Source organism: Triturus cristatus, chromosome 6 (assembly GCF_964204655.1).
Source record: "Triturus cristatus chromosome 6, aTriCri1.1, whole genome shotgun sequence".
NCBI lineage: Eukaryota > Metazoa > Chordata > Amphibia > Caudata > Salamandridae > Triturus > Triturus cristatus.
Genome location: NC_140589.1, coordinates 959,918,088 through 959,945,722, shown reverse-complemented (window position 1 = coordinate 959,945,722; position 27,635 = coordinate 959,918,088). Strand labels below are relative to the sequence as shown.

General features: G+C 45.7%; 1 protein-coding gene across 1 annotated transcript in view; it reads left to right on the top strand.

Annotated features, from left to right (window-relative positions):
- The window catches only part of LTV1 (LTV1 ribosome biogenesis factor), a 212,566-nt gene that overhangs the window by 144,058 nt on the left and 40,873 nt on the right, over positions 1–27,635 (top strand). Inside the window, exon 9 of the mRNA XM_085611659.1 lies at positions 23,876–23,928. Coding sequence (XP_085467785.1) covers positions 23,876–23,928 — 53 coding nt within the window. The remainder of the gene's footprint in view (positions 1–23,875; positions 23,929–27,635) is intronic.

Here is a 27,635-nt window from a genome sequence, read left to right as displayed (position 1 = left end):
TGGTCCAGGGGAGGAGTCACCCATCTCAGGATGCTTCGAAGACTCTTCCAGGACAACAATGTGCAATCATCCGGACCCAACACTAGGCGGCGATCTATGCACAGATATGAATGTCAGCAGCCCTACATGCCAAGAACAGATGCATACTGGTAAGTAGCATATTCAATCCGGCTCATTGCTGGTATCTCTGATTTATGGTCAGCGGCAAACATTACCAGTTCAAAGTGCCGCCCTTTGTGTTCACTACTGCACTTCAGGTATTAACCAAGTGCCTTGCGGTGATGGCTGCTTACCTGCGCAACAGGGCGTCCATGCTTTCCCATATCTGATAGAATGGTTTATCGAAAATGCCACCCGCCTGCATTTCCGCGAACACACATGGGTCCCAATAGATCTGCTTTATCGCTTAAGGTTTGCCATCAACCCCACAAAATTCCACCTCCAACCCCTACAGAATCAGCCCTACCTAGGGGCTATTCTCAACACGGAGGTAGGCATAGCTTATCCAAATCCTGCCAAGATTCAGTCCTTTCAGGCACTGCTTCCCTTGTTGCAACCAAATCAACAACACAGTCAGAACAGTCATGCGCGTTCTAAGCTTGATGGCCTCCTGCATTACCATAGTGCCTCATGCATGGCTTCACATGCATCCATTGCAAGAATGTTTAGCGCAGCAGTGGTCTCAGGTAGAGGGTCATTGGGAAGACCTAGTGTTGATCGACCACCATACTTATCGCTCTCTATGGTGGCGAACATTAACAACCTGTTGCAGGGGCGGCCTTTCCTCGTCCGAGTTCTGCAGAGGATTGTTACAACGGACACCTCCCTTAGAGTGTGGGGCACACACTTATATGTTCTGACTGTACAGGGCCTTTGGTAGACCAAGTACCAGGACCTCATCAACCCCCAGGAACTTCTAGCCTAACGTAGAAGGCTGCCTTCCCTGCCTCACCTGATAGGCAAGGTTGTTTTTGTTCAGAATGATATGACAGCCATTTATTCCCTGAGAAACAAGATCTCCACAGCTCGCTTGACTATCCCAGAGCATTTGACATTGGGCTCTCTGCTACAAAATTAATTTGTTAGCAGAGTACCTTCCGGGGATAAACAACGATTTTGCCGACCTCCTCAGAAGGATACGGCAACAAGTCAACGATTGGGAACTCCTCCAGCAAGTCCTCTTCCGTTACTTTCACAGATGGGGGTTACTGTAGATAGACCTGTTCGCAACAACAGAAAATGTCAAATGCCTAAACTTTGCCTCCAGGTTCCCACAGCGCAGCTGCAATTCACTATGAATGAACTGATCTGGGATATTTGCGTACGCTTTTCCTCCAATCCCTCTTCTTCCATTTTTCGTTCTGTGGCTTTGGCAGATGTCCCTCATGCTCATCTGGCAGCACCCACATTGACCCGGCAGCCCTTGATCAAGACTCTGCTTGAACTCTCACTGGTTCCGCACAAGAGGCTTCCCAACAAACCGGACCTTCTCACGCAGACCCATGTAGAAATCAGGCACCCATATCCCAGGTCCCTCAACCTTGCTATCTGCCTCCTGAGATCATAGAATTTGGATACCTTAATCTTCCACCTGAATTCTTCCACCTGAATTTTCAAGGAAGCCTGCAGAACTACAACCTGTGCCTGCTACAACGCCAAGTAGAAGCGATTTGTCTGCTACTGTCACTGAAAAGAAATTGACACATTGAAAGCCACAATACAAGACATTGTCTGTTACTTACTTCACTTGTAGATTTCTGGACTAGCCTTTACCTTCATACATTTACATCTAACCTCCATGGCTGCCTACCTTCAGAATAGACAACACATGTCTCTTTCGGATACCGCTCATGAAAGTTTTCATGGAGGGTCTCATAAGGGTCAATCCTCCCCGCTTCCCATCGGTACCCTCATGGAATGTCAATTTTGTACTCACGCGGCTCAAAGGGCCTCCAGTTGAGCTCACCTCACCTGCCCCCTCCCTTCAGTTCCTCTCATGGAAGGTGTCATTTCTAATTGCTATCACCTCATTCAGGCTTGTCAGTAAGTATCAGGCATTAACCCATTTCCCTATCCATGTAGCTAGGGATAGGGTTGTCCTCTGCACCAATCCCAAAGTCCTTCCTACGGTAGCCTCTCATTTCCACCTTAATCAGTCCTTTGACTGTACTGTTTTTTTCCCACAACCTGATTCAGTTGCGGAACGGGCTCTCTATATTTTGGATGTAAAACGAGCCCTTGTGCACTACGTTGATTGAACCAGACCATTTAGAAAGACAACACCACTTTTTATTTCTTTCTTCGAACCCCACAAAGGGAAGGCTCTATCCAAGTCAGGCATTGCGATATAGTTAGTTAATTGCATCCAGACATGTTATGCTGAAGCCAAGAGAACTCAACCCACTCCTGCTAGAGCACACTTCACTGGAACGAAAGGGACCTTTATAGTCTTCCTGGTAACATCCCTATAGCTGATATATGCAAAGCAGCTACCTGATCCACACCATGCACTTTCACAAAACATAACTGTGTGGATATTCTAGCCCTCCAACAAGCTAATGTTGGCAGGCAGTTTTTCATACACTTTTCCAGTCTGCTGCAACACCCGCTGGCTAGCCACTGGTTTTTGGGAGGCTGCTTTAGTCTATGCACAGCATGTGTATCTACAGCTGCACACGCCTCAAACTGAAAATTCTACTTGCCCTTTAAGCATCTGTTTGTGCTATGTAGTGCTTTAGATTCACCTGCGCCCACCCTCCTCCCCAGATGCCTGTGGCCATTGCAGTGTCTGTTCATTTAATTTTTTTTCTCTTATGCATGGACATCTTTTTATATATTCCTTTGTTTCACATTCCATCCTCACTCCCCATGTGGAAAAGCAATCCAACAATGGAGTCAATGACCATGCGCATTATTGCCGAGAGGAGGAATCACAGTACCTTGTGACTCAAAAGACTTATTTGAAGAAAAACAACTTTCACTCTTCTCTTCCAGGGGATCCTCATCAATAGTCATAAGCACTGAATATTCCTGCCCATGTGCGGGGACCCCGGAAATAATAAAATTATATATGTAAAAAACATACATATATACAGCTCTGTATATGTATAAACATATATCATTTTTTCCAAGCAAATGCAGCTCCCATAAAAGGCTAGGCAATGTAAATATACACATCCAATAACATACATATATATATATATATATATATATATATATATATATATAGGTATATATATATATATATATATATATATATATATATATAGGTATAACAATACACTTAAATCTCTTTTTTTTTTTTTTTTTTTTTTTTTTAATGAGGTAAACACTCATGAGAAAGCAAAAAATAAAGAGAACAAACTGTGGAAAAACACAGATGTACAACACATTGCCAGCCTGCAGGCTGCATTGCAATATAATACCATAGAGACTAAAAAGCCCTGTACAGGTAAAAACTGGCACCGTGCCTTTAAGGCAGCCCTGACTTCCATATTCCATCATGCCTCAGGGGTGACAGTTAGGTCAGTTGTTCTTTCCGGCTCCTTCAGTCAGGACCCTGGAATTCAGCTCTCTTCTTTTTTGACTTTTTAGTCAAGAATTATTACAACTTTAAGATTTTTTGGACTTCTTCTTATAACATCTGAGAGGAAGTTAGTATCCTGTGTTTTTCTGACTGATTTTTTTGCTATTTTGTCAGAAAAATGCCTTCTTTATTTGTTCCATGTCCATCTTGTGGAAAAAAGAAGGCTGCTTCAGACACACATGAGGTGTGTATTATCTGTCTGCCGGACTCTCACTCTCCAGCAACATGCCAACATTGTGAAGACCTTTCCAAAAGGACTTTAAAGGAGAGAGAGAGGATTAGGCTGTACGGCCTAGCAGAACGGTCGACGTCGAAGCAGTTGGTCCCTGTTTGCTCCCCATCGACGTCGGGCTCGGCGTCGAAGACTCCAGCGGCGGGATCGTCGCTGAGAGGTGAGGAGTCAAGGGGAAGTCATGCTGCAAAGAGAAAATCGTCGTCGACTTTAGATTCAGCGTCGAAGCGGATGCGTTCGACGTCGACGGCGTCTAAATGCTCGGCGTCGAGGACTCGGCGCCACAGTTCAACGTCGATAAAGCATCTTTCGACGTCAAGAGAAGATCGATCGACGTCTGCACAGAGATATCATTCGTCGTCGAAAGAAAGACATCGTTCGACGTCGAGGTCGGCGAGACATCAGTCGACGTCGCAAGAAGTACGTAGGCGATCTCCACAGTCGACATCGAGACCAAGATCGCCGTCAAGATCAAGATCGCCGTCGAGGAAACATCGTTCGTCGGCGAAGAGGCTTTCGACGTCGTCGGAGCATTCGAAGTCGAGACAGAAGTCTCCGTCAAGAGCGACGTCGAGGCAGACGCCTCCGTCAAGGCCGACGTCGAGGCAGGAGCCTCCGTCGGAGTCGACGTCGAGGCAAGCGCCTCCGTCAAGACCGACGTCGAGGCAGAGGCCTCCGTCGGAGTCGACGTCGAGGCAGGTGCCTCCGTTGGAGTCGACGTCGAGGCAGGTGCCTCCGTCCTCACAGGTCTCCAAGGCTTTGGAGAGGTACATAAAGCCTCCGTCGAAGATAATCTCGACGTCGAGACAAGAAACTCTGAGCCTCGAGGATTCGAGTCAAAGATCTCCGGTGATAGGCCTATCACCGTCGAGGCAGACCCCTGCTGAGGGTATGCAGGAGGTGTCACATATTCGCCTCACGATTCGACCAGTCTCAAGGCGAAAATCTCCTCATAGACTGATATATACAACTCCTGAGTCACCGCGTATCATATCTATCTCGCCTTCAGGATCAGAGGGCTCAGGTTCAAGATCCGAATCACCAGAGCTTGTGCATCAATCTCCAGTACCTGCAAGAGAAAGTTCGCAGGAGGAGGACAATGCGGTACCTCAAAGTCCCGTAAGGGAAATGCCTCAGGACCCTGCTATGCCCGACGCAATAAAGGCATCGCTAACAAGATTAAGGGGCATGGAATTCCCAGTGACACCGATCAGACCAAGATCTCGGGGAAGAGAATCCCGAGGTCACTCTCGAGCACCAAGAAGGCGATCCAGGTCTTCCTCCCGCAGAAGAGAGTCGACCAGATCAGAGAAAAGGCGCCGTAGAACCCCTTCTACCTCCCCTTCTTCCAGATCATCCAAAAGGGATTATTCACCGACACTCTCGGAGACGCCACCCTCTCGGGTATCTCCGGTAGATGATATTTCTACGTTTCAGGAAGTGTTGTGTAGAGGAGCTAGAAAATTAAATATCCCTATGCCGGTTCAGGAGACCACTTCATCCATAATCTTTGAAACTCTTCATGAACGCACAGTGTCACGCCCGTTATTGCCATTAGTCCCCGGTTTGTTGCAACCAGTAATGGATATTTTTCTCACACCAGCAACCACCAAAACGGCGCCGGCGAGAATTCTAAAAAAGTACCGTCCAGCTCCGGAGGATCCTCTATTCCTAAAATCAGATCCTCCACCGGACTCTGTCATCACCGCCGCTGCCAGGAAGACACATGCAGTAGCTGGGTCTTCAACGGTGCCACCAGATAAGGACAGTAAGACACAAGACTCCTGGGGGAGAAAAGTTTGCGGCTCAGCATCCTCAAGCTTAAAGGTGGCTAGTGCCTCGGCGCTTCTGGGGCGCTATGATAGGTCATTATGGGACTCTCTTCAGAGGTTCATTGACAAAGTTCCATCAGAGGACAGACGGGACTTTGAAGAAATTTTGCATGAGGGAAGTCTGGTTTCTAACCAGATCATAAGTGCAGCGGCGGACGGGGCAACACTGGCAGCGCATGAATATGCACATGGAGTCACAGCCAGAAGATCATCCTGGCTTAGATTGACGGCCTTGAAACCGGAAGCGCAGGCAAGAATATTAAATCTGCCTTTCTCCGGTAGTTCTCTTTTTGGGTCCCATGCAGATGAAGAAATGGCCCGTATGAAGGCAGAGCTGGAGACCATGAAAGCTGTGGGGCTTGAAAAGAGAAAAGAGTTTCGACGCCGCAAGGGAAATGACAGGCGCAGTTACCAACAGAGGGTTCAAACCCCTCATTGGCAAAAGAACCAGGACCATCAAGGTCAAAAGAAACAGCAATACCAGTCCCGCAAGCCATCCAGGGGACGGGGTAACAACAGGCAGTCTAATGCTGGAAACAAAGCTCCGGGGAAGCAATGAGAAGCCGCTTCCTCCGATGCTGTCCACCGCTCCGGTGGGAGGAAGTGTTGCACATCATCTTCCAGAGTGGCAGTCCATCACAAAGGACAAGTGGGTACTGAATATACTGCGTCATGGGTACTCGCTTCGTTTCAGAAGTCACCCCCCATCGATTCCTCCTGTCAATTCATCCCAGCATCTAAAGCAGCTCAGAGAAGAGGTAGCGACGCTTCTACTCAAATCTGCAATAGAGAAAGTACCCATAAACCAAAGAGGAAAGGGAGTTTACTCCAGATACTTTCTCATTCAAAAGAGGAGTGTGAAGGTAGAGTTCAGACCCATTTTAGACCTACGGATACTGAACAAACACATAAGAAAGGAAAAATTTTGCATGCTGGCGCTCCACCAAATATATCCTCTTCTCCGGATGGGCGATTGGATGTGTTCACTGGACCTTCAGGATGCATATTTCCATATTCCCATCCTAAGGAATCATCGAAAATTTCTCAGGTTTGTGGTAGGCAACTCTCACTATCAGTTCAAAGTCCTCCCATTTGGCCTGAAGTCAGCTCCTCGAGTATTCACAAAATGCGTGGCAGTAGTAGCGGCTGCTCTGAGGCGCGCAGGAGTCTTCGTCTATCCCTACCTAGACGACTGGCTAATAAAGGGCTCATCACCACAGAATGTGCGGTCACAGCTGTCGCTATGCCTGAACTTATGTTGCAAGTTGGGTCTCAGAGTGAATGCCAAAAAGTCCAATTTTTCACCAACACAGAGGATCCACTACCTGGGCGCAACTATAGACTCCGTAGTAGGAAAAGTGTTTCCTTCGGAGGAAAGACAGTCATCCATTATGCTAAAAGGCAGGCAGATTATAACCAACAATCTGTCGTCGGCAAGGCAAATCTCTTCTCTGCTAGGGGCCATGGCATCCTGCATCTTCCTAGTGCCCAATGCCAGGCTAAGGATGCGTCCTCTCCAGCAAGATCTCGAGGACAAATGGGATCAAAGGAACTCCCTGTGGGAAGAAAAGGTTTGCCTCTCCTCTGCAGCCAAACAGTCAGTCAAGTGGTGGCTGAAGCCAAGGAATCTGCAAGTGGGGATCCCCTTCCATCAAAAGCCCCCAACTCAGACCTTAATCACCGACGCATCCCTTCAGGGATGGGGTGCGCATTTTGGGTCCCTGCAAACTCAGGGACGGTGGTCCAGCAGCGAGCGGTTGTACCACATCAACATGCTGGAGCTCAGGGCAGTCCACCTAGCCCTCAAAGCGTTCCTACCTGCGATAACGACGAGTACCATTCTAGTGCAGACGGACAATACCACCACAATGTACTACCTGAACAAGCAGGGGGGTACTCGATCCAGAACGCTCTCGCTGGAAGCTCAGTCCCTGTGGCACTGGATCCTAGCAAGGAACATCTCATTGAAAGCGGTGCACCTACCAGGAGAACTCAACGTGCAAGCGGACTTGCTCAGTCGGCATTTTCAAGAGCCAGAGGACTGGGTTATCAACGACGAGGTGTTAGAAGACATCTTTGGGGAATGGGGGCGTCCGCAAGTGGACCTCTTTGCGGACGAGCAAAACACAAAATGCCGAGGCTTCGCCTCAAGATACCATCGACCAGGATCCCTAGGGAATGCCCTTTTGATCAATTGGTCAATGACATTTGTGTACGCTTTTCCGCCTCTCCCACTAATCCCCAAGGTGGTGACCAAGTTGCAGAATTCATCTGTCAAGATGATCCTCATAGCACCGGACTGGCCGAGGCAGTGGTGGTACACGGATCTCCTACACATGTCGATCCGCCCCCACAAGCGGCTGCCGTGCAGGCCGGACTTGTTGTCCAAGATGCGGGGGAAGATTTACCATCCCAGCCTTCCCTCGCTGAGCTTAACAGCATGGCTCCTGAAGTCCTCCAGTATGGCCATCTGAACCTTCCCCAGGAGTGTATGTCCATACTGAAGGAAGCCAGGAGGCCTTCGACAAGACACTCCTACTTCTGTAAGTGGAAAAGGTTTTATATATGGTGTGCTCAGCATCATTATGATCCCACTAAATGCCAGGAGGATGTAATTTTGCCCTATCTTCTACATTTAGCGAGGGCAGGGTTGAAATTTTCATCCATAAAGGTTCACCTAGCAGCCATAACAGCATACAGGCGTTCGCCTTCACATCAGTCATTTTTTAAAGTGCAGGTAGTGAAGGATTTCTTGCAAGGACTCAAGAAAGTCTATCCCCCTGTTAGACCTCCCTCTCCTTCTTGGGAGCTAAACTTGGTTCTGTCGAAGCTCATGGGTTCTCCTTTTGAGCCTATTCATAAGGCTACCCTACAGCACCTCACATGGAAGACAGCATTTTTAATAGCCATCACTTCAGCACGGAGGGTCAGTGAGATACAGGCCCTCTGTTCTAAAGAGCCCTACACTATTTTTCATCTGAATAGGGTGGTGATGAGAACTCATCCTTCGTTCCTACCCAAGGTGGTATCGGAGTTTCATGTAAACCAAGCCATCTCCTTACCAACCTTTTTTCCCAACCCCTCCTCTCCAGCAGAGAGGGCGTTGCATTCTCTAGATGTCAAAAGGGTCCTAAAATTCTACCTAGATAGGACTAAGAATGTCAGGAAATCTGATCAATTGTTTGTGAACTATGGGGTTGTCCGTATGGGCTTTGCGGCTTCCAAACGTTCCATTGCTAGGTGGATTGTTTCAAGTATTACATTGGCCTACCAACTGGCTCAGAAACCATTGGGGGCGCGCCCTAAAGCGCATTCGACAAGAGGAAAAGCGGCTACCGCGGCTTTTCTCAATAATGTCCCACTCTCCGAGATCTGCAAGGCAGCCACTTGGAGATCTGTCCACACTTTTACCAGGCACTATTGTCTGGATTCGGACACCAGAGCAGACACTCAAGTAGGACAAGCCTCCTTGAGGAATCTGTTCCATGCATAATCATTTTCATGATTCTCTTTCTCCATGGGTGATACAACCTTTGTTTCATTTGCCTGCAGGTGGAAGGGGAGCTTGCTACTCTATTCAGTGCTTATGACTATTGATGAGGATCCCCTGGAAGAGAAGGGTAAGTTACTTACCTGTAATCCTAGTTCTCTTCCAGGGGTATCCTCATCAAAGTCATAAGCAACCCACCCACCTCCCCAGGCAAATGAGAAGAAGTGTATTATTCATTATGGAAAGGATATATCTTTGTGTTTAGGACTACGGTCCCGCGAAGAACAACTGACCTAACTGTCACCCCTGAGGCATGATGGGATATGGAAGTCAGGGCTGCCTTAAAGGCACGGTGCCAGTTTTTACCTGTACAGGGCTTTTTAGTCTCTATGGTATTATATTGCAATGCAGCCTGCAGGCTGGCAATGTGTTGTACATCTGTGTTTTTCCACAGTTTGTTCTCTTTATTTTTTGCTTTCTCATGAGTGTTTACCTCATTAAAAAAAAAAAAAAGAGATTTAAGTGTATTGTTATACCTTTATATATATATATATATATATATATATATATATATATATATATATATATATATATATATATATATATGTATGTTATTGGATGTGTATATTTACATTGCCTAGCCTTTTATGGGAGCTGCATTTGCTTGGAAAAAATGATATATGTTTATACATATACAGAGCTGTATATATGTATGTTTTTTACATATATAATTTTATTATTTCCGGGGTCCCCGCACATGGGCGGGAATATTCAGTGCTTATGACTTTGATGAGGATACCCCTGGAAGAGAACTAGAATTACAGGTAAGTAACTTACCCATCCGGGCCCAACGCTTGATGGCAGGAGCGTGCACCACATGTGAAACTACAGCACTGCATGCCCTGAACAGATGCTTACAGGGTAAGTAACATTTTCCTTTAAGTCATTTTTGATGTTTTAGCAATAATAATTGATATGTAACCAAGAGGTAATTCAGATGTGTTATTGTATGGTGTCACAACAAGATAAGTACAACAGATATGATAAAAAAGCAGATTTCACCATCTATTCTGGAAGATAATTAATTTATACAAAAGAAAAAAGGACATTAATAGTGCAAGATAGATGGACCCTGTGCAGAAATGACATCTGATAGTTGACACTGGCACCTGAGTGTTGTAAAAGTGTTGATAGGGTTACACTGATCTTCCAGCACAAGTTATCCATTTAGGAACCTAGATGGAGACTCTGGAACGGTGCGCTAATGGGAAAGATTGAATCATGCCTAAAGAGTTGGCAGTGAAGAAAACACCAAGCAAATCAGAACAGTTCTGAAAAACCTAGTTTCAGTGCTTTATCCGGAAACTAGGGTTAGGCTGTGTAATGAGTAAACAAATTAAAATAAAAACACTCCAGAGTGGGCAGATGCCGAAAATAAAAACTGCAAGTGTGTTGGATATGGTTCCAGCTTCTCTTTCCATATTTTTAAATGCTCAATCCCTGGTGAATCCTTTCCAGAACCAATACTTAGTCATTCTGGTGCCTGATCCCCCTTGCACAATTAATTCACAAGCAAAGGGGTTAGAATTGGGTGTCTCCTCATAGGATCACGCTCATAAATCCTGGCAAACATTGCAAGTGAAGTAGGAAAAATGGCTGGCAGGGCAAGTTTAAACAACTGACAGTGAAAGCCCAGAGTTAGACTAAATATTCACCAAGCCAGCCTCCTCTATAAAACACATGAAGACAGCACTAAAGGCAACAAGACGGACCAGATAGCAGCTATGACCCCAGTTAAAATTCTTACTATTCAGAGTTGGTCAAGCAATTTGGGTTAAAGAATGAAACCATCCTACGAAGTAGATAGACCGAGAAAAAGTACAGATTAGTGGGCTCAAAACTCCCAGATGCAGGCTAAGTCAGAGAAGAAAAGGACAGAAATGAGCACAGATACTTCCTAACTAGGTCTCATAAACAGTAGACCCAGATATCAACTCGTAGTTACCTCTTAGATTGTGAGAGGAACAGGTACAAAAAAAGAATGATCTAGACCTTTGGGAATTTTTAAAAGAATCATCTGGCTGCAAGAACTATGGGTGGATACTGCAAGGAAAAGTTGTTAAGGGCTTACAAGCCTAGGTAACACCTGCTTCTTGAAAAAAAAGGGGTGGAACTCAAGAGGTTACAAATAGGATGTACATTAGAAAAATTTAGCTCTAGCAGGCTGATAATGGGTGATTTCAACTCTAAGATGGGCGAGTGAGGAGGCCAAGATATTATCTCATTGCTTTCCAGCATAGGATAAAAAAGAAAGAGTTTTCTCCCTTTATTGGTTTTTATTATCGATATACAGATTTCAGTTTCACTGGCAATGCTTATATGCAGATCTGAATTGACTCTCCTTAAGACTGAGCATTGAAGAAGTAACACCCAGCCCTGTGCCTAGGCAAATTGATCACTGTCACATGTGGCTCCACGAAGCCCGCATGAGAGACTCGCCTGTGAGGCACTGTTCTCTGCCAGCATTATAGTCTATTATCACACGCAACCTCCCTGAAGCTAATCTGATGGAACTGTTCAGACGTCAACACTAGATCTTGTATGATGGCCACAGGCTCCAGATTAGACCTCTATTGTATAACTTTGCGACATAGGGTCAGTTGTAATACTGAATACTGCACTATAGTTTTTCATAAATGCTAATAAAAACAAGTAAAAAAAAAAAAAAGAATCCTGAAAGAATTCTACTTTTAGTTTTGAATGGCTTCTGCTCTGAATAAAGGTGATCACCATTCCACCTTATAGTATGGGAAAGTTCCATTCAATAATTGATTATATTCTGACTCCCATGGAGCAGCGGTCCCTCTTTTGTAACTCAAAACAGCCGGAAGAGTAGAAACTCGCCACCAAGCACTACAGACAGCCCTGAAGCTATGTAGGTACTGCCGAAATCTGAATTTAGAACAACATGCAGGTGGGCTAATGTCAAAAGCCTAGCCTGATTGAATGGTTTTGCTGACCAGGAAACTGCTTGACCCTAAAGGATCATTTAAAATCCCTGGTAGCCCAGTGAGGACGAACTGGCCACAACCAGCACACTCATAAAAGACTGTGGTACACTAATTGAAGAATGCAGCTAGTGGAAGTCCAGGGAGACGAGGGTCAAAGGTACTCCCAGCTCCCAAAGATAGATGGGGCTACCTCAAGTCACCTGCTTTGATCTGGAATGTGCCACAAGGTAAAAAGGGTTTTTACTGTCACTAGTAAGGAAGAACAGCTTTATGGTACTGCTTAAAAACGTTGTTAGTGACACACAATTGTACTGATCCAAAAGCTTTATAAAAGAGAAAAGCGAAGATTTTCACAAGAATCGTACTATAGAATCGTACTATAGGATATGGGTGAAGGAGTGCTATTCCTCCTAAGGGGTAGATTTAAGGGGTTCCACTGACCAGGTATTCATTTTACAATTCTTGATTGACAAACATGCTGCCAGGAATAGGGCACCTCCTTATACTGCCCTCTTAGGCTTTTCTCGGACCTTCCATCTTTTCTAAAGAGAAGTTAATTCACTGGTCAAAGTTAAGAAAGTTGGGCATGAATACTTACGTAGTGCATCTAATTACAGAGCTGTACTGCTCCTTGTCTGCTCATGTCTGTCGTTAAAAATCCAGACTACTATCCAAGAGATTTCAAAAAAACACCCAAAAGTAAAACAAGGATGTCCGTTCGCTCCTATGCTGTTGAATCTGTATGTCAATGATCCTCCAGATGTACTCAAAGAACAGGACATCCCCAAAATCAGCGACATTGAAATTTATGTACCATTGTACACTGATGATTAAGTTCTAAATGGCGGGATTAGAAATGCCCTGCAGCTACCACTGAACGAAATGTAAACATTCTGCAAGAACTTCGCAATATTCATCAATAAACAGAAATCCAAAACCATGTCATGGTATCATCAAGACCGACTGGGATGAAGAAACCCTACACTGGAGAAGTCTCCCTGAAAAAGGTTAAACAATTCCATTATTCAGAATTTACAAGATCGGCCCCACCTGGCCGTCTGATAATTTGCAGCATTAGTTAGGCAGTGGGGAGCTTAAATATATGTAAAACATCTGCCAATTCAAATTTGGTACCTTATTAGCTTATGGAGAAGAACTCTGGGGCCTAAGACCAGTAGGCAGAACACACAATTCTGGCCCAAAAAAATGGTGCTTCCAAGTTTAAGTCCATTTGGTTGCCTGGCGGTACTCTGGCTTGGAGTCACTATCGTTAAGAGCTAGAAAGATGGTAACGTGTCCTAAAGAGAAGCACCTCACAAGGATTGGATTAGATCTGTCTGGAGTGAATTCACAACTTATGCAAATATTGTGCTATATGTGCCATCGCCATGTATTTTGAGGCAGTTCAGTTATTATGGGTTGTCTCATTACTGTTGGTTTGAATTTCTTTGGCTCCATCTAACATTTCGAGTCTCCCTCCAGCTTCTCACTTGTAACCATCTCAGTGGCTGGTTGGTCAGGCACTTAAAGCCACGCTGTGATATAAGCTGGCCCAGACTATGAATTCATCTTTACTTCATCGATGTTTTGTACTCCAGAACAGTAAAATGATTGATTGTTATAGGACTATTATGTTAAAGTCCTCCTTTTTTGCTTAGACCTGGGAAGAACAAGGTAGACTGCCATGATCATTTGGAACCTGCCAGTGCTTAATTTGTAAAAAAAAAATGAAAAAAATTGCCAGGGCCCTTGGTCAGGAGGCCTCTGCAGTTTCTACCATCAGTTGCCCCTGCCAGTGCTACCAATGACAATACCAACTCAACTACTAACCATCACACTAACAAGTATGACAATTCATACTATTCCAGGCCCCTAAAGCTATAAGAACGGCGTGGGCGGCAGTTAATAATCCTTGTTAATGTGTATCCAATTATTAAACAATTGTTGTTGTGCTTATCCCTAGTTAGGCAGACTGTCATAATAGCTGGTGCTGACATTTAAGTGCCTGTGCCGAGCACCGGAAACTACAGGCTCAAATTAAGCACTGAAACCTGCACAGATTAATTGTTTGAACTGTGAAGGCCCAGCTGCTTTGAATCCTGCCCTTCTGATGCACCCGAGAGGAATAAATGTCAGGTGTGGAGTACTTGGGCCACTGCCAGTACAGTCTAAGACCAGGCCCACTGGCCCCACAAATAATTCTCCAGCTCTCACAATGTTTCTTTTGCAATATTGTTTGTTCGTTGTTGCTAGGCTGCAGTCTACAAATAGTTGCACCCAACCAGACAATCGGTGCCTACCACATTGATAGACCTAACACACAGGTATTCCCCTTCTGCCTTGCAACAATGAGAGACCATTTGTCCCCTTATTGGGTTGAACTTGATTACTTGTGAGTTATCACGTCTACTGCATTAGTCAGCCCTATGCGTAAATAGGTTCTATCTCTTTTCTAATAGTAATAGCAATAACTGAACATTCGATTGATTGTGCATTGTAATACACTCTTAGTTTAACCTTAAAGTGAAACCAATGCATACCTGGTGTCCACAGATAACCGACCACACTTACTCCATTGATTTTCCTGCACCTCTGAGCCCTCCTGGACCTGCAAGCTAGCCTGACACAAACTCCTTGAAAAGCAAAATGCCCTCTCATCTAGCAACACATAATTACAGTTCTCTTACACCTTAGCACAGGTGTCTTGGTAAGAAATGGGTTACACTGTTGGTACAAGTTCAACCCTTACTCCCCAACTATGCCCTTGTGTTTATGCTCATTACAGACAGTGAACAACTAAGCAGACACTGCTGATCTTCCAAAAGGCAGTTGCCATTGCTGCTGCTGCCATGAACATGTGCGAGCCAAGACTTCAAACATGCAGTCAAAAAAGTTGACTACTTTCGAATAATCAATGCGAAGTCTGGCGTCAAGGATGCATTGTGCAGTCGAGGTAATGCGTCGGTTCTGAGGAGCTGTGAGGCTGCGGAACTGAGAACCTGCATCATCGTCAAGAGATTTGGTTGTAAAGACCTGCATCGGTAAAGCTTTGTGCAAGCGCTGGTTCCGATGCGGTTTGCGAGGTCGATATGGAGTTCTTGTGCTGAGAAAAGCATAACATCAGGGGCTAGGCATTGGTTCTACTCGGGACTGTGCCCCCTAGCAGAGGAGATGCCCCTGTTCTGCCCAGTCCACAGATGGGCTGGCAGAGCACCTTTAGGCCCACTTCCATGATTCCAGGACTTGGGTGATTCCTCTTGGCATGGGAGGACTCAGATGGCAGAGTCCAGGTGCTGGGTGATTCCTCTAGGCATGGGAGGACTCTGTTGGCAGAGTCCAGGTGCTTGGTTCAAGGTTGTTTGAGCCTTCTGTCCTAACTGTCTTGTCGGGAAGCCATCCATCTAGCCGTTGGAGTCACTCTGGGGGTCCTGGTCAACAGATACATGCCCTGTCCACCTCACCCAGGCAAGAGGGCAGCAGGGCAGCAGTCCTTCAGAGTGGCAGTCCTTTCTGGCAGCACAGCAGGCCTTCTTCCTGGCAGAGTATACACAAGTCCAGAAGTGTACTTAAGAGTTGATGTCTGAGGTTGAATTCTTATACCTGGGACTTCCTTTGAGGTGGGATAAGCTTCTAGAGGTTTCACCCTTAAAGGGCACAGGTTTTCTGCCTCCTCTGCCCTGGCTCCAGACTATCTACAAGGGTTATGCGGCCCTTTGTGTGAAGGCAGGACACTTCCTATTCAAGTGTAAGTAGGGTTCAGCTCCTCCCTCCCATTCTGTCAGTGATGGCCCATCGAGACACAACTAAGCTCTCTTTTGTGTGTGGCTGTCTAGGAGAAATACACAAAACCCTACTGATAGCTACACCCAGTCATGTGACCCAAAGGCAACCTGCAGGCATTTGAAATCCGACTTTACCATAAGTGAGGATTTTGCTTTACAGTTCCAAAGACACCAAATATGAACTGATCATCTGTTCCCATTTGGAAATTACAGCATGTTAAATGTAATAATGTAACTCTAATGTTATCCTATGGGAGAGGCAGGCCTTGCAGTAGTGAACAATGTATTTAAGATTTTTCACTACAAGAACATGTACAACTTAAAATTACATGTCCTACTTTTTAAATACATTGCGCCCTGCCCTGTGGATTGTTAGAGCCTACCCGAAGGGTGACATGTATGAAAAAGAAAGCTTTGGGCCTTGCCAAAGGTTTAATTTGATAGGTCAAAACGGCAGTTTAAAACGGCACTCAGAGACTGTGATTGTAGGCCTTAGTCATGTTTAACGGGCTATTTAAGTGGGTGGCAAAATAAGGGCTGCAGGCCCACTCGTAGCATTTCATGTACAGGCCCTGGGTACCTCTTTACTATGAGCATATAAGTAAATTAAATTGTTAGATTAGAGATAAGCTTATGCTACCATGCTTTAAGGAGTGAACACATGCACTTTAGGACCGGTTAGCGATGGTAAAGTACATAGAATCAGCAAAAATGGAGGGCAAAGGCAAAATGTTTGAGAGGAAAATCACCTGAAGGCTGACCGGTCTAACACCTCCACATAAATTAGTTGAACCTAAAAATGTTATCCTAGCCTCAGACTCATTCCTGCTAGTAGTGGGCCTTGCCACAATTCTCTTCCAAGCAAAAGCAAGTAGGCATGCAATACCCCCACCTTCTCTGCGGAAAGTTCAGCGTTAGATCCAGAGTGGTGCCACCTGCGAGAGAGCAATCTTTCTCGTGGTCCGCTACAGTATCGATGCTGCCAAAGCTTCACGGTGGCACCATCCCCATCATTGTTCCTGACACGTAGCCGGAAGAGCATCAACCAGCGCTGGTTCCAGCGCCGGCTGAGACCATGCCCTCGGGGTTGGAGCCAATGCATTTTACATTCAATAGGCTGGAGAGGGATATGAATGAGAGGGATCTGAGGACCCTAATGGATACCAGTATTTCCTAAATGTTAATGAGGACAATTGTAGGAAGCTGGCTCTTTATATAGTGGACCAAAGCACGGTACACAGAGTAAAGAGTCCAGGCAGCCCGTATTGGTATACAGAGGCAAAAATGCTAACACTAAATGCTCTCTTTTGCGGTAGTGAGGGCAAGCAGTTTAGGCTTACTAGAGGGTAGTGCTAAGCATTTGTTGTACTCAGAGGCAATAAATTAGACACCCTCCAGAAAAAATACGAGACCAATTTAGAAAAATAAGTCTTATTTTTATGTAAACTTTGATTCCAAGAACCTCGTTATCAAGTAAGTACTTTTTTAAATATGAATTTTACACCCAAGTAAAATGTTCACGTAAATAGGTCCTTACACAGCAATGTTTCCCTATGGACGAAAAAACATATGTTACATACAGTTATTTACGGTCAGTTTCTGGGGGTCGTCTTAGGGGACCAAGGTCCAAAGTACCACTAGCAGTTACGCGTCCGGGTGCAGAGCTGCTGGTTGGGTTGGTAGCTTTGTGCTCTACGTCAGTGGAAAGAAGGGAGGGGCCACCTAGAAACATGCAGACGAGAGGGACTTGGGGACAAGTCCAGGAGCTCCCAACAGGGAGCTCTGGTCACAAGGGTCCTGGGAACAAGGGGGCCTAGCCGGTTCGTCAGTACCCGGGCTGGGATACTCTGGTGCAGAGTGATAAAGTCGGCTGGGCTCTGTGTGTCCTAGGTGCTTGCGATCGTCAGTCTCGCCTTTTGAGGGTGCAAAAATCAGGACTGCTGGATCACTCTCGAAGTGGGTCTCTGCAGTGCTGATGTCCCTCGACAGCTACTCAGTCTCGATGCTGTTAGAGTCCAGACTGGAATTAAACAGGCTTCGGCTGCTGCAAGGGGTCTGGCCACCCAGGTATTGTTCCTGTGTGACCCCAGTTGGTCATGGTGTCCTCTCACTTGATGGTGGGGGGGGGGGGGGGGGGGGGCGAGCTGACCTCTATACTACTGACTTGACTGGCAGACCTAGGATTTCGAGGGTCTGTCTTCAACTGGTTAAAATCCTTTTTATCTGGACGCTGGCAGAGGGTCCAACTCGGTGACTATATATCGGACAGGGGTGACATCCTTTGCGGTGTTCCGCAGGGCTCTGCATTATCTCCGCTCCTTTTCAATATATACTTGCAGCCCTTGGTGACCGCCCTGTCCAAGATGGATTGCCGAGTCTTCAACTATGCAGACGACACCCAGCTTATCCTGAGGATTGACAACTCGTCCCACGCTCAAGAGACAGTCCAAAACATCCTAAGATTCACTACCAACTGGATGACTGTTAACTCCTTGAAAATTAACCCAGACAAAACTGAGGTTCTCGTCATTCCAGTAAATAACAACCCTTGGAGTGACTTGTATTGGCCCAAAGAACTCGGGGCCCCTCCTAGTCCATCACCAGTTGTGAAAAGTCTGGGTATTTAGATCGACTCAGAACTCGCTATGAGTCACTAGGTGCTCTCGGTGGTACGCACATTTATCGGCATTCTGAGACAACTGAGGAAACTGGTTCCTCTTTTATCAGTTCCTTCGATGAAATCCATAGTTTCGGCTACTATCTTTTCGCGCCTCGACTATGGGAACGCGCTTTATTTGGGGCTTCCGCTGAAACTTATGAATCTACTTCAGGTGGTACAGAATGACGCTGCTAGATTGATCTTCAGCCTCCCTAGGAGGACCCATGCTTCACCCCTGTTACGTAAGCTGCACTGGCTGCCTGTTAGACAGCGTTCAAAATTCAAAGGACTGTGTATTGCTTACAAAGCCCTCTATGGTCATGCCCCCGGTTACATAAGGGAGCGTCTTGTCAAATATGTGCCAGGGCGAGTGCTTCGCTCTGCAGAAGCCTTCCAGCTAGTCTGCCCTCGGAGTAACTTGGTTACCAAGGGTGGACGAGCTATCTCAGTTATCCTGCCACAACTTTGGAACCAGCTCCCGGATACTTTACGAAAGGAACCCGGTTTGTTCCCTTTCCGGAAGCTGCTAAAAACTCTGCTATTTAGAGACACACTTTAAGTTACTTGCTACCACGATTGTCCTATCTGCCGAATGCAACTTCTCTTCTGTCGAGCGCTAAGAGACCTGTCGGTATATATGCGCTATATAAAAGCAAAATACAAATACAAATACCTTCAGGAGCACAGGTACCTCTTCCTGGGGGCCTGTGGTGTGGCTCCAGTTGGTCATGGTGACCCCTAATTCGATTGGGGGGAGGGGGGGGGGGGGTGAATGGGTACTGATTGACCTTCAGGAACACAGGTACCTCTTCCTGGGGGCTGCTGCGTTGAGCTGACCGGTGAGCGGCAACTCGGTGAACCAGACTTAACTTCTTTGATGCCTGTGAACTTCAGGTGAGTTGCTCCTCTACTCCAAGGGAGATTGCTGACAATTTGCAAAGAACCGGCAGTCTACTGAGGTTCTTGGTAGTTGCTCAGCTGCGGGATAACTCACTCGGTAACAATTGTGACTGGTGCAGGCAGGCAGTGTTTCGTGCCAAAAGTCCACAGCAGTCTTCAGTTCTCATCGTCTCGCTGCTCTTCTTTGTCCTCTTCTTCTGGATCCGTCAAATCTGAGTTCCTAGCATCAGGGGTCATAAATACTCAATTTAGGGGCGTTAAGTGGAGTGACAGATAGTAGCCTATGGGCTACTTACCTTTAGGGTGTGTACACCATGTACATGACCACTTCCTGTGGTGACTAGGCATAACCATGGCCCAGTGAGCCACATTCTGCCAAAGCCAAGATGGTGGAGTTCTAAGTTTTGTTTTCACATCAGGCACCCCACCTTAGTCGTGGAATTAGCCCTATGGGGAAACACGCCTCCTGGCTAGCCCTGGGCCAATTGGCCCTGGGGCAGCATTTCCACTGTCTGTGGAATCCTTGGGTTGCATTTCAAAGGCAGAAGAGGCCTGTGAAGCTTTCTGCTGTGATATGCTCATCACTTAGCCATCTTACTTGGAGGAGGTGACAACACCTCCGGCCGAAGCAGACATTCTTTCTGCCCTCAGAGAGCACAGGCTTTCAACTGCAGGGGGTCAGAAACCTGTCTGTGGTGGCAGGCTGGTATACCCCAGTCATTCAGTACACTAGTAGTCGGTAGGTTTTCAGGATGCACCTCTAAGGTGCCCTTTGGGCACATGCATAAATAAATCCATCACTGGAATCAATGTAGGTACATCAATATGAGATGTTTGATGCCAACCATCTCGAGTTTCAGTGAAGCCATCATGTAGCTGGGGAACTCGTAAATACTTGTGTCCAGCCCATGTCCTCAATATGGTGTCTCTATTCACTTACAAGATCCAAGAATGGACTCGGATATTGTATTGCCATATCTGCTCAGGCAGTAGTATAGTACACCCTGCCTTAGTGCTGTAAGGCCTGCTGTAGGGGTAACTTAACTATACTGCATACAGTGTCTGCAAGCATGGCACACAGGTGTGCCATGGCGTGTCTTTTCTTTTCTCTGCACCATGGCACACAGCATGCAATGGTATTTTGCATGATGGTGCTGAGGGGTTCCTTTAGGGTGGCACAATACCTGCTGCAGCCCTTAGGGACACTCTTTAGCCTCCTTGCCCCAGGTACCAGGGGTACCATTTACTAGGGCGTACAGGGGTGCTACAATTATTGCTAATTGGTCGAACAGTTGTACAGTTTTAGGGAAAGAGTTCTGGCACTGGCGACCTGCATAGCAGGAACCCAGTGCACTTCTGTCAAAATTGCATCAGATACCAGACAAAAAGTGGGAGTGACCATGTCAAAAGGAAGTACTTTCCTACACAACTGGTATGAGAAACCGGTGGATACCAGTGGGTTAGACACCTCGCCTGACATTGGCTTGGCCTCTCCCCCTAACGTGCCTCTGGAGGAGAGTGCCTCATTCGCTATGGTGGTGTGTAGGGCTCATTTGGTCTTGGACCTTCAGTTACCCTCAGTGGCAGTCGAGCCAAATCTATCTTGACAGAGATGCTTTTGCCGGGAGTTGCCTCCTCTTAAAATGTACTCCTGTGCACAGGACAATTGCCCACTGCCATCGCCTGGTCCTGGGGACCCCTAGTTTCCTCACCCATTACCCCATGCCAAAGAGCATTGTGGTTCAAACCTTCAATGCTGACACATTCCCTACCACTCCACCAGATAGGGAATCCAAGAGGCTGGATACCTTTAGGAAGATAATGTTCTCTTCTGCCAGCCTAGCACTGCAGTCAGTGAGCACTGCTTGCCTCCTGGGATGATACTCACATACGATCTGGGATTCAGTTGTGCAAGTGCTGCCTCTGGTCTAAGAAGAGGTCCAAGCCATACTCATTCAAGCTATTGCTGACAGGATAAACACAGTAAAGTTTGCCATAAGATGTGGACTGGCTACAACAGACTCGCTGGGCAGAGTTATTTCAAATTAAGTGGCCCATAGGCACCACACCCAGCTGAGAACCACTGGATTTTCTGGGGATGTCCAAGCCTCGCTCATGGACATGCCCTTTGTTGACTCTTGTCTTTTTTGGTAAGAAGTAGTACTAGAGTGCATTAAGGATGGCAGAACTATGGCTAGGCCCTTGGGTCTCTCCATGGCCCCTCTGCAACCCCAGTCCACCAAAAAGGGGTTTCCAACCACGATTGTACCCACTCAGCCAACAGGCTACCCAGCCTTTTCGTGGGGAGGACCTAGTTCCCCCAGAGCACGTGGGGCAGGTAGGCAGAGGTTAGGCCAGTCCAGCACCCCTATGGCATCAGAAACCTCCAAACCCCTTTAGTTTGTCCTCCTACCTCCACGGGCACCCCGTGCGGGGCAGGAAATGCCATCACATGCACCACTGGAGGTTGATAACATCTGACCGGTGGGTTTTACAGATTGTCCAGAAGGATTACTCCATTCCCTTTTTGGAAGCCCCTCCCTCCATGCCAGCTACTTATGACCCGATGACGAAGGACCATCTCTCCTTGGTCCGTCTGGAAGTGTCTGCTGTTTTGGCCAAGGGGGCCCTTGAGACGGTGTTCGTATCAGAATTAGGTCTTGGTTGCAATTCTCTCTACTTTCTGGTGCCCAGAAAGGACAGAGTCCTTCATCCTAACCTCGACCTGCACCTTCTCAACTTCTTCCTGAAGAAGGAGAAGTTAAAGGTTCGCACCTTAGCTCAGGTCCTGTCTGCCCTCGGCCACAGAGAATGAATGGTAGCGTTGGACTTCCAGGATGCATATTTCTGCATCTCCGTCTTGCCTGCCCACAGGCGTTACCTGCTGTTTGTGGTGGGCCAGGAGCACTTTCATTTTACCATGCTCCTCTTTGACCTCAACAGCACCCCTTGGGTATTCACTTCACCTAGGTGATGGCATTGATTGTTGCACATCTGCGGAGGACAGGGGTTCCAGTCTTCCTGTACCTCGACCATTGTCTGTTGAAGATGGATCGCCCCAGGCAGTTGTCTCCCAACTCCAAACTACAGCGAACCTCCTGCAGTCTCTGGGGTCCACTATCAAAGTACAAAAGTCACACATTCTCCCTTTCAGACTCTCCCTTTCATTAGAGTTGTTCTTCTTCTGCAGCTTCAGGCCTATCCTCTCTAGTGGCAAGTCCAGGATTTTCAGGCTATGATATCAATATTTCAGCCTATATCATGGATTTTGGTAAGACTGATGAGGCTGTTGGGCCGCATGTTCTCCTGCATCCTGCTAGTGATACATTCCTGTGTCATATGCGGGCTCTGCAGGGGGACCAGAAGTTCCACTGGGCACAGCATCAGGGCATTCTCTCCAACACAGTCCTGATCTCGGAAGGAACTGCACAAAACCTACAGTGGTGACTGATGAATCGCAATTGGGTCAGTGGAAGGCCACTCTCCCTTCCCCAACCAGCGCTAACTGTAGTGACAGATGCGTCACTTCTGGGCTGGGGCGGCCATCTGAGACCGGTGGAGTCAGAGGACTCTGGTATCCAGTGGAGTCCGGGCTACACATCATTATAAATTCATACCAGTTGTCAATCTTCATCGTAGCTCTGTGCTCCTGGTGTGGAAAGTTGTGAAGAGGAACTGGCATCCGTGTGCCAGGGTGGAGTCTATATTGGCACCACACACGTCTCTTCCAGTGTGACCTACGTAGTGCCGAACAATGCCACCCACCGGCTCACAGGGGTACTGCTCGAAAACGTCTGAATCCAGTCTGACCACTGGTGAATATTCTAATGTAAGGAATCTGCTGCTAGATAGAGCCTCTACCAGGTAAGACTGTACCAAAGGTGTAAGATACATGTTCTTCATTTCTCGAGTTGCTGGACTGGTCATTTATGAGCATGTCTGAGATGCACATGACAGACAACTACAATTATAGTCAAGAAACCTTTCTTGGTGCCTGAAGACCACTACTCACTGTTTTAATTCCTACTCCATTTTATACTTAATTTTTCTCTAACTTTGTACCTAATAGAATAGTCTTCAGTCTGGTATTACCTAGACCAGAATGATGAGCTGACCATACTGAAGATCATTTAGCAGTTGGTACATCGTTCTATTTTTGTATTTTGAATTTGATATCTGTAGCTTTTCTCTGTCTTGTTTTTGTTTGCCTACTTATTGGCTTATAGGCAACAGACTGTTTCCTAACCGGAATGTTAAATTACTCATAGGTTCCCTTTTATTACAAATTGCATTATTAGAAATGTAGTGTCACAGTAAAAACCTTTGATAGATCTCCTCTAAGGATGACTGGACGGAGTCCTTTTTTTTTTCTCGTTTACACAGGTACATATTCTAATTTGTACAACCATCCTCAGCTGATCAAAGAACCACCAAAGGTAAACCTGCCCTTTATTATTGTCATCTAATGGAATGTAGAAGCAACTATTTTAACCACCTGATTGATCTAATGTAATTGCTTTAATCTGGACTCAACTTTCATGTTGTATGACTATCATATATGGGTTGGAAAAAGAACATACATGCATATGTATGGAATCTATTATACACTTATAAATTCATTTGCATTTTCATTTTCTCTGCGTGTCAAATTTTTCATGGATTTTTATTATCACCACATTTGTAACATAGTTATTTTTCTCATTTTCACAGTTTTCAGCTTATTCCATTACCTTTTTGCGTAGCCTGATGCTTTGGTTCCTCCTCCTAAGCTAGTCTAGTACATTAGCAGTCTGAGTGTTACCTTTAGCAGTAATCTGACTTTCTCTCCTTCCATGAACTCCATTATTCAAAGCGCATTTCAACATTTAAGTAGTCTTCCATGCACCCTTCCTTTTCACCAGTTTCTCTCAAAGATTGCTCAAGTGCTTGCAGTTTTGCTATCCCACATTGATTACAGCAACATCTTGGGCAGCCTCCCAGAAACTTGAATGCAAAATTTAAAAGAATTAAAAACCATGCACCAGACTAATTTGTATCCTCTAACTATAAGACCACATTACCATCTACTCGAGTACACTTCATTTGCTACCTATCAAAATGAGATCTCCATTGAACACTCTGTGTATTGGTCTTAACTGTGTTCATGGTTGTGCTCCTGGTTACCTGTCTAAACTTTATTACTCTTATCACAGGACCAGACATCTGAGCTCCTCCTCTGCCAAACTCCTGGTTCACCATCCCCCTGAGCTAAAATGATTGGGAAGCAGGTTGCTTCATGTACAGTGCACCTACCTTGGGCATTTCTTTCCCTATTCACCTAAGATCAGAAAAATGCTAGCTCTAGTAAAGACACTATTCTTTGATCCTGTTTCTCATTGATGTGAAAATAGTGTTTTCTATTGTATAATAAGGGTGTGTACAACTAGTGTAATTATACAAAATTGTGGCAAAATTATGAGTAATTACACAAAATGCAAATCTGTCCTGTAGTGTTATATTTTAGCTCAAAACGTGTCCTCATGTCATTTAAAAATATATATATATTTTAATTAAATTTTCTGTTAGCAGCACAACAATCAGGAGGATACACCAAACATAACTTGGCTACAGAAGAGCAATTACACTTCGGATCACAATATATATCGATCCAGTTTGGGGCCCACAAACTCAACATTAACTGGCAGCATGTCCATAGTACACTAGAGTATGAGTTATCACTTAACCTGAGGCTGTGTGTGTCTGAGCTGTTCAACGTCACATCCTAATTCAATTGTATAGTAGCCAGGGACCCCATACCTTAGTGAATTTCCTCAGACACCCTCTGGCCTTATATGAGACTTTCTCACCGGCCATGTAGAGGTCCATCTCAGCTTTCCATTCTTGGCGTGTGGGGGGCCTAGGTACACCCCAATGTTTAGTTCAAACTTGTTTAGCCACTGCAAGGCCTTAATTACTAAACAAAAGTTTTGCCCTTGTAAGTGTAAGGTCTACTTCCACGGAGATGCCCAGTAATACATATTAAGGATCCATCAGAAGTGTTTAACCCAGTATCTCATTGAGTTCATTCACAATATCTGTCCGGTTTTGTTGGATGCTAAGGCATTACCATGTCGTGTGTATGTGTGTCCCATGTTCCGCCCCACAGTGAAGGCAGCAAGGTGAATCAGCTCTTCCGAAGCTATGCAGATGGGCCCTATCCTAATTCACCTTATGAAGGAGTTTAAATTGGATCAGTCGAAGTAGTGTTTTAATTGGGACTTCCTTAGGGTACATAAGGGCTGCATCCCAGTCCAGGTCTTTAAAGTCTCCCAAGCGTTGTCTTAGTTTCGTCAGAGATTTCGACAATTATTAGTAATAGTTTTATAGGTCCATGACACCTCCTTTTCTGTGATCTCCTCCATGATCAGTCTCCTTTCTAGAGGTGCATACTCTGGTATATTTTCAACGTCTAATTTCTCTGTTGCTCGAGCATGGTGTAGCTGTAGGTATTTGTAGTGCTGTGACTTACTATGTTGATAGACTCCCTGTAGGGAACTGAAAGGAATGAGGGCACCGCTTTCTATAACATCAAGCAGTTTAGAGATTCCCAGGGTGTCCCAGGCCTTGAAGCCCCTTTTGCATCAGTTTTTGATGCAAAAACGCATTTTGCTACAAAAATAGTGCAAAACCCCAAAAGCAGAGTGAACAAAGACTGCTCACGTTCTGTTGTTCATGTGTGTTTGCTGTAAATATTTCACACAAATGCCATGTAATTATGCGTAGTGATGTAAAGGGGTAATCTAGGGAATTAAAATTTTCCTAGTTTAGTGAAGGTAAGTTTAATTTCTATTAAGGACACGATTATGCTTTCCTTCTTCGCTTTAATCGCATCAAAAAACACAGCAGCCATTAAAGCATTGTGAAACTATTTTTCCCGGAAACACCAGGGAAACAAAAACCATAAAAGTTCATAAGTTCTTCTTTAGTTTCTACAACCAGGTCCCAGCTTAGCCCTTTGTCGCTGCCTGCTCTGCCTCTTTGTTTGCACAAATCACGCCATATGTTTTTTTATGCATCTTGTTTAGCCTCATTATTTCCTGCAAATACATACTGCATCGGTGATTATTCCACCATCTCTTCTCATGCAAAGAACATCATCGCTAAAAATGCAAGAACCTCCATTGCAGTAGACTGCATAGCTGTTCTGCTTCGAAAACATATTCTTAACATTGTAAAGGTAAAACAAACTACTTACTCAAGAACGGGGTGGGTTTGCGTCTGCCGTGATCACTGGGTGGGATAATTCTCCCCTCCATGTCATTAATAGAATTGAAAGTTACCTTCACCGAGCTAGGCAAATTTTCATTTTATGTCAGTACCAGAGGCGAGGATTCTGATATTACTTACCACCGATTGGGCCCCATCCACCACGGGATTTAAATAGAATCTCTTAAAAGTAGAGTCTGGAGGCCAGTATGCTGCCCTCATGAGATCCTGTAAGCGTGCCCCCTGAAGAAAAGCTTTTTAAGCCATTGCTCCTCTTGTTGAATGTGCTTCAAATACTTTGGTGTCTAAGCCTTCTTCTCGCATAACCCATCGGACCGAACAGGCTATTGTAGGCGTAGGTCACAATAAGAAAAGGTTCAGAACTAGGTTAATGTCCCAAAGCGCTGCGTTGCGCGGTTCCGGTGGAAGAGAAAAGCATATCCCTCTAAGCAACCTGCAAACAAAAGTATGCTCGCCAATCAGGGCACCATCGACAGGAGTGAGTCCCGCTGGGATCGCAAAGCGGAAAGTGTTTATTCACCGATATGTTAGACCGTACTCTGCCAGGCTTTACAGGAAATCGACCACCTGGGCTACATCAGCGTCCACATGAGTCACACCCCTTTGCAGACACCAACGTACCCATCTTGTCCAGGACAAACTGTAACATTTGGTGGTACTATCTGCCCAAGCTCTTGAGAGGAGGAGCTCAGCGTGGTGCGAAAGGCCTGGGAGTTTCCAGCATCGCCAGTAATCTGTCATGACATCAGGTGTGACGATCCCTCTTCTACAACTGATGCGGTTGGAGATCAGGACTCAGCAGAATGTGAGGAAAGTGGGAGAGTCGGATTGGAGAATCCCAAGAAAGGTCTAGAAGCGCTGGAAAGAATACTTGAGA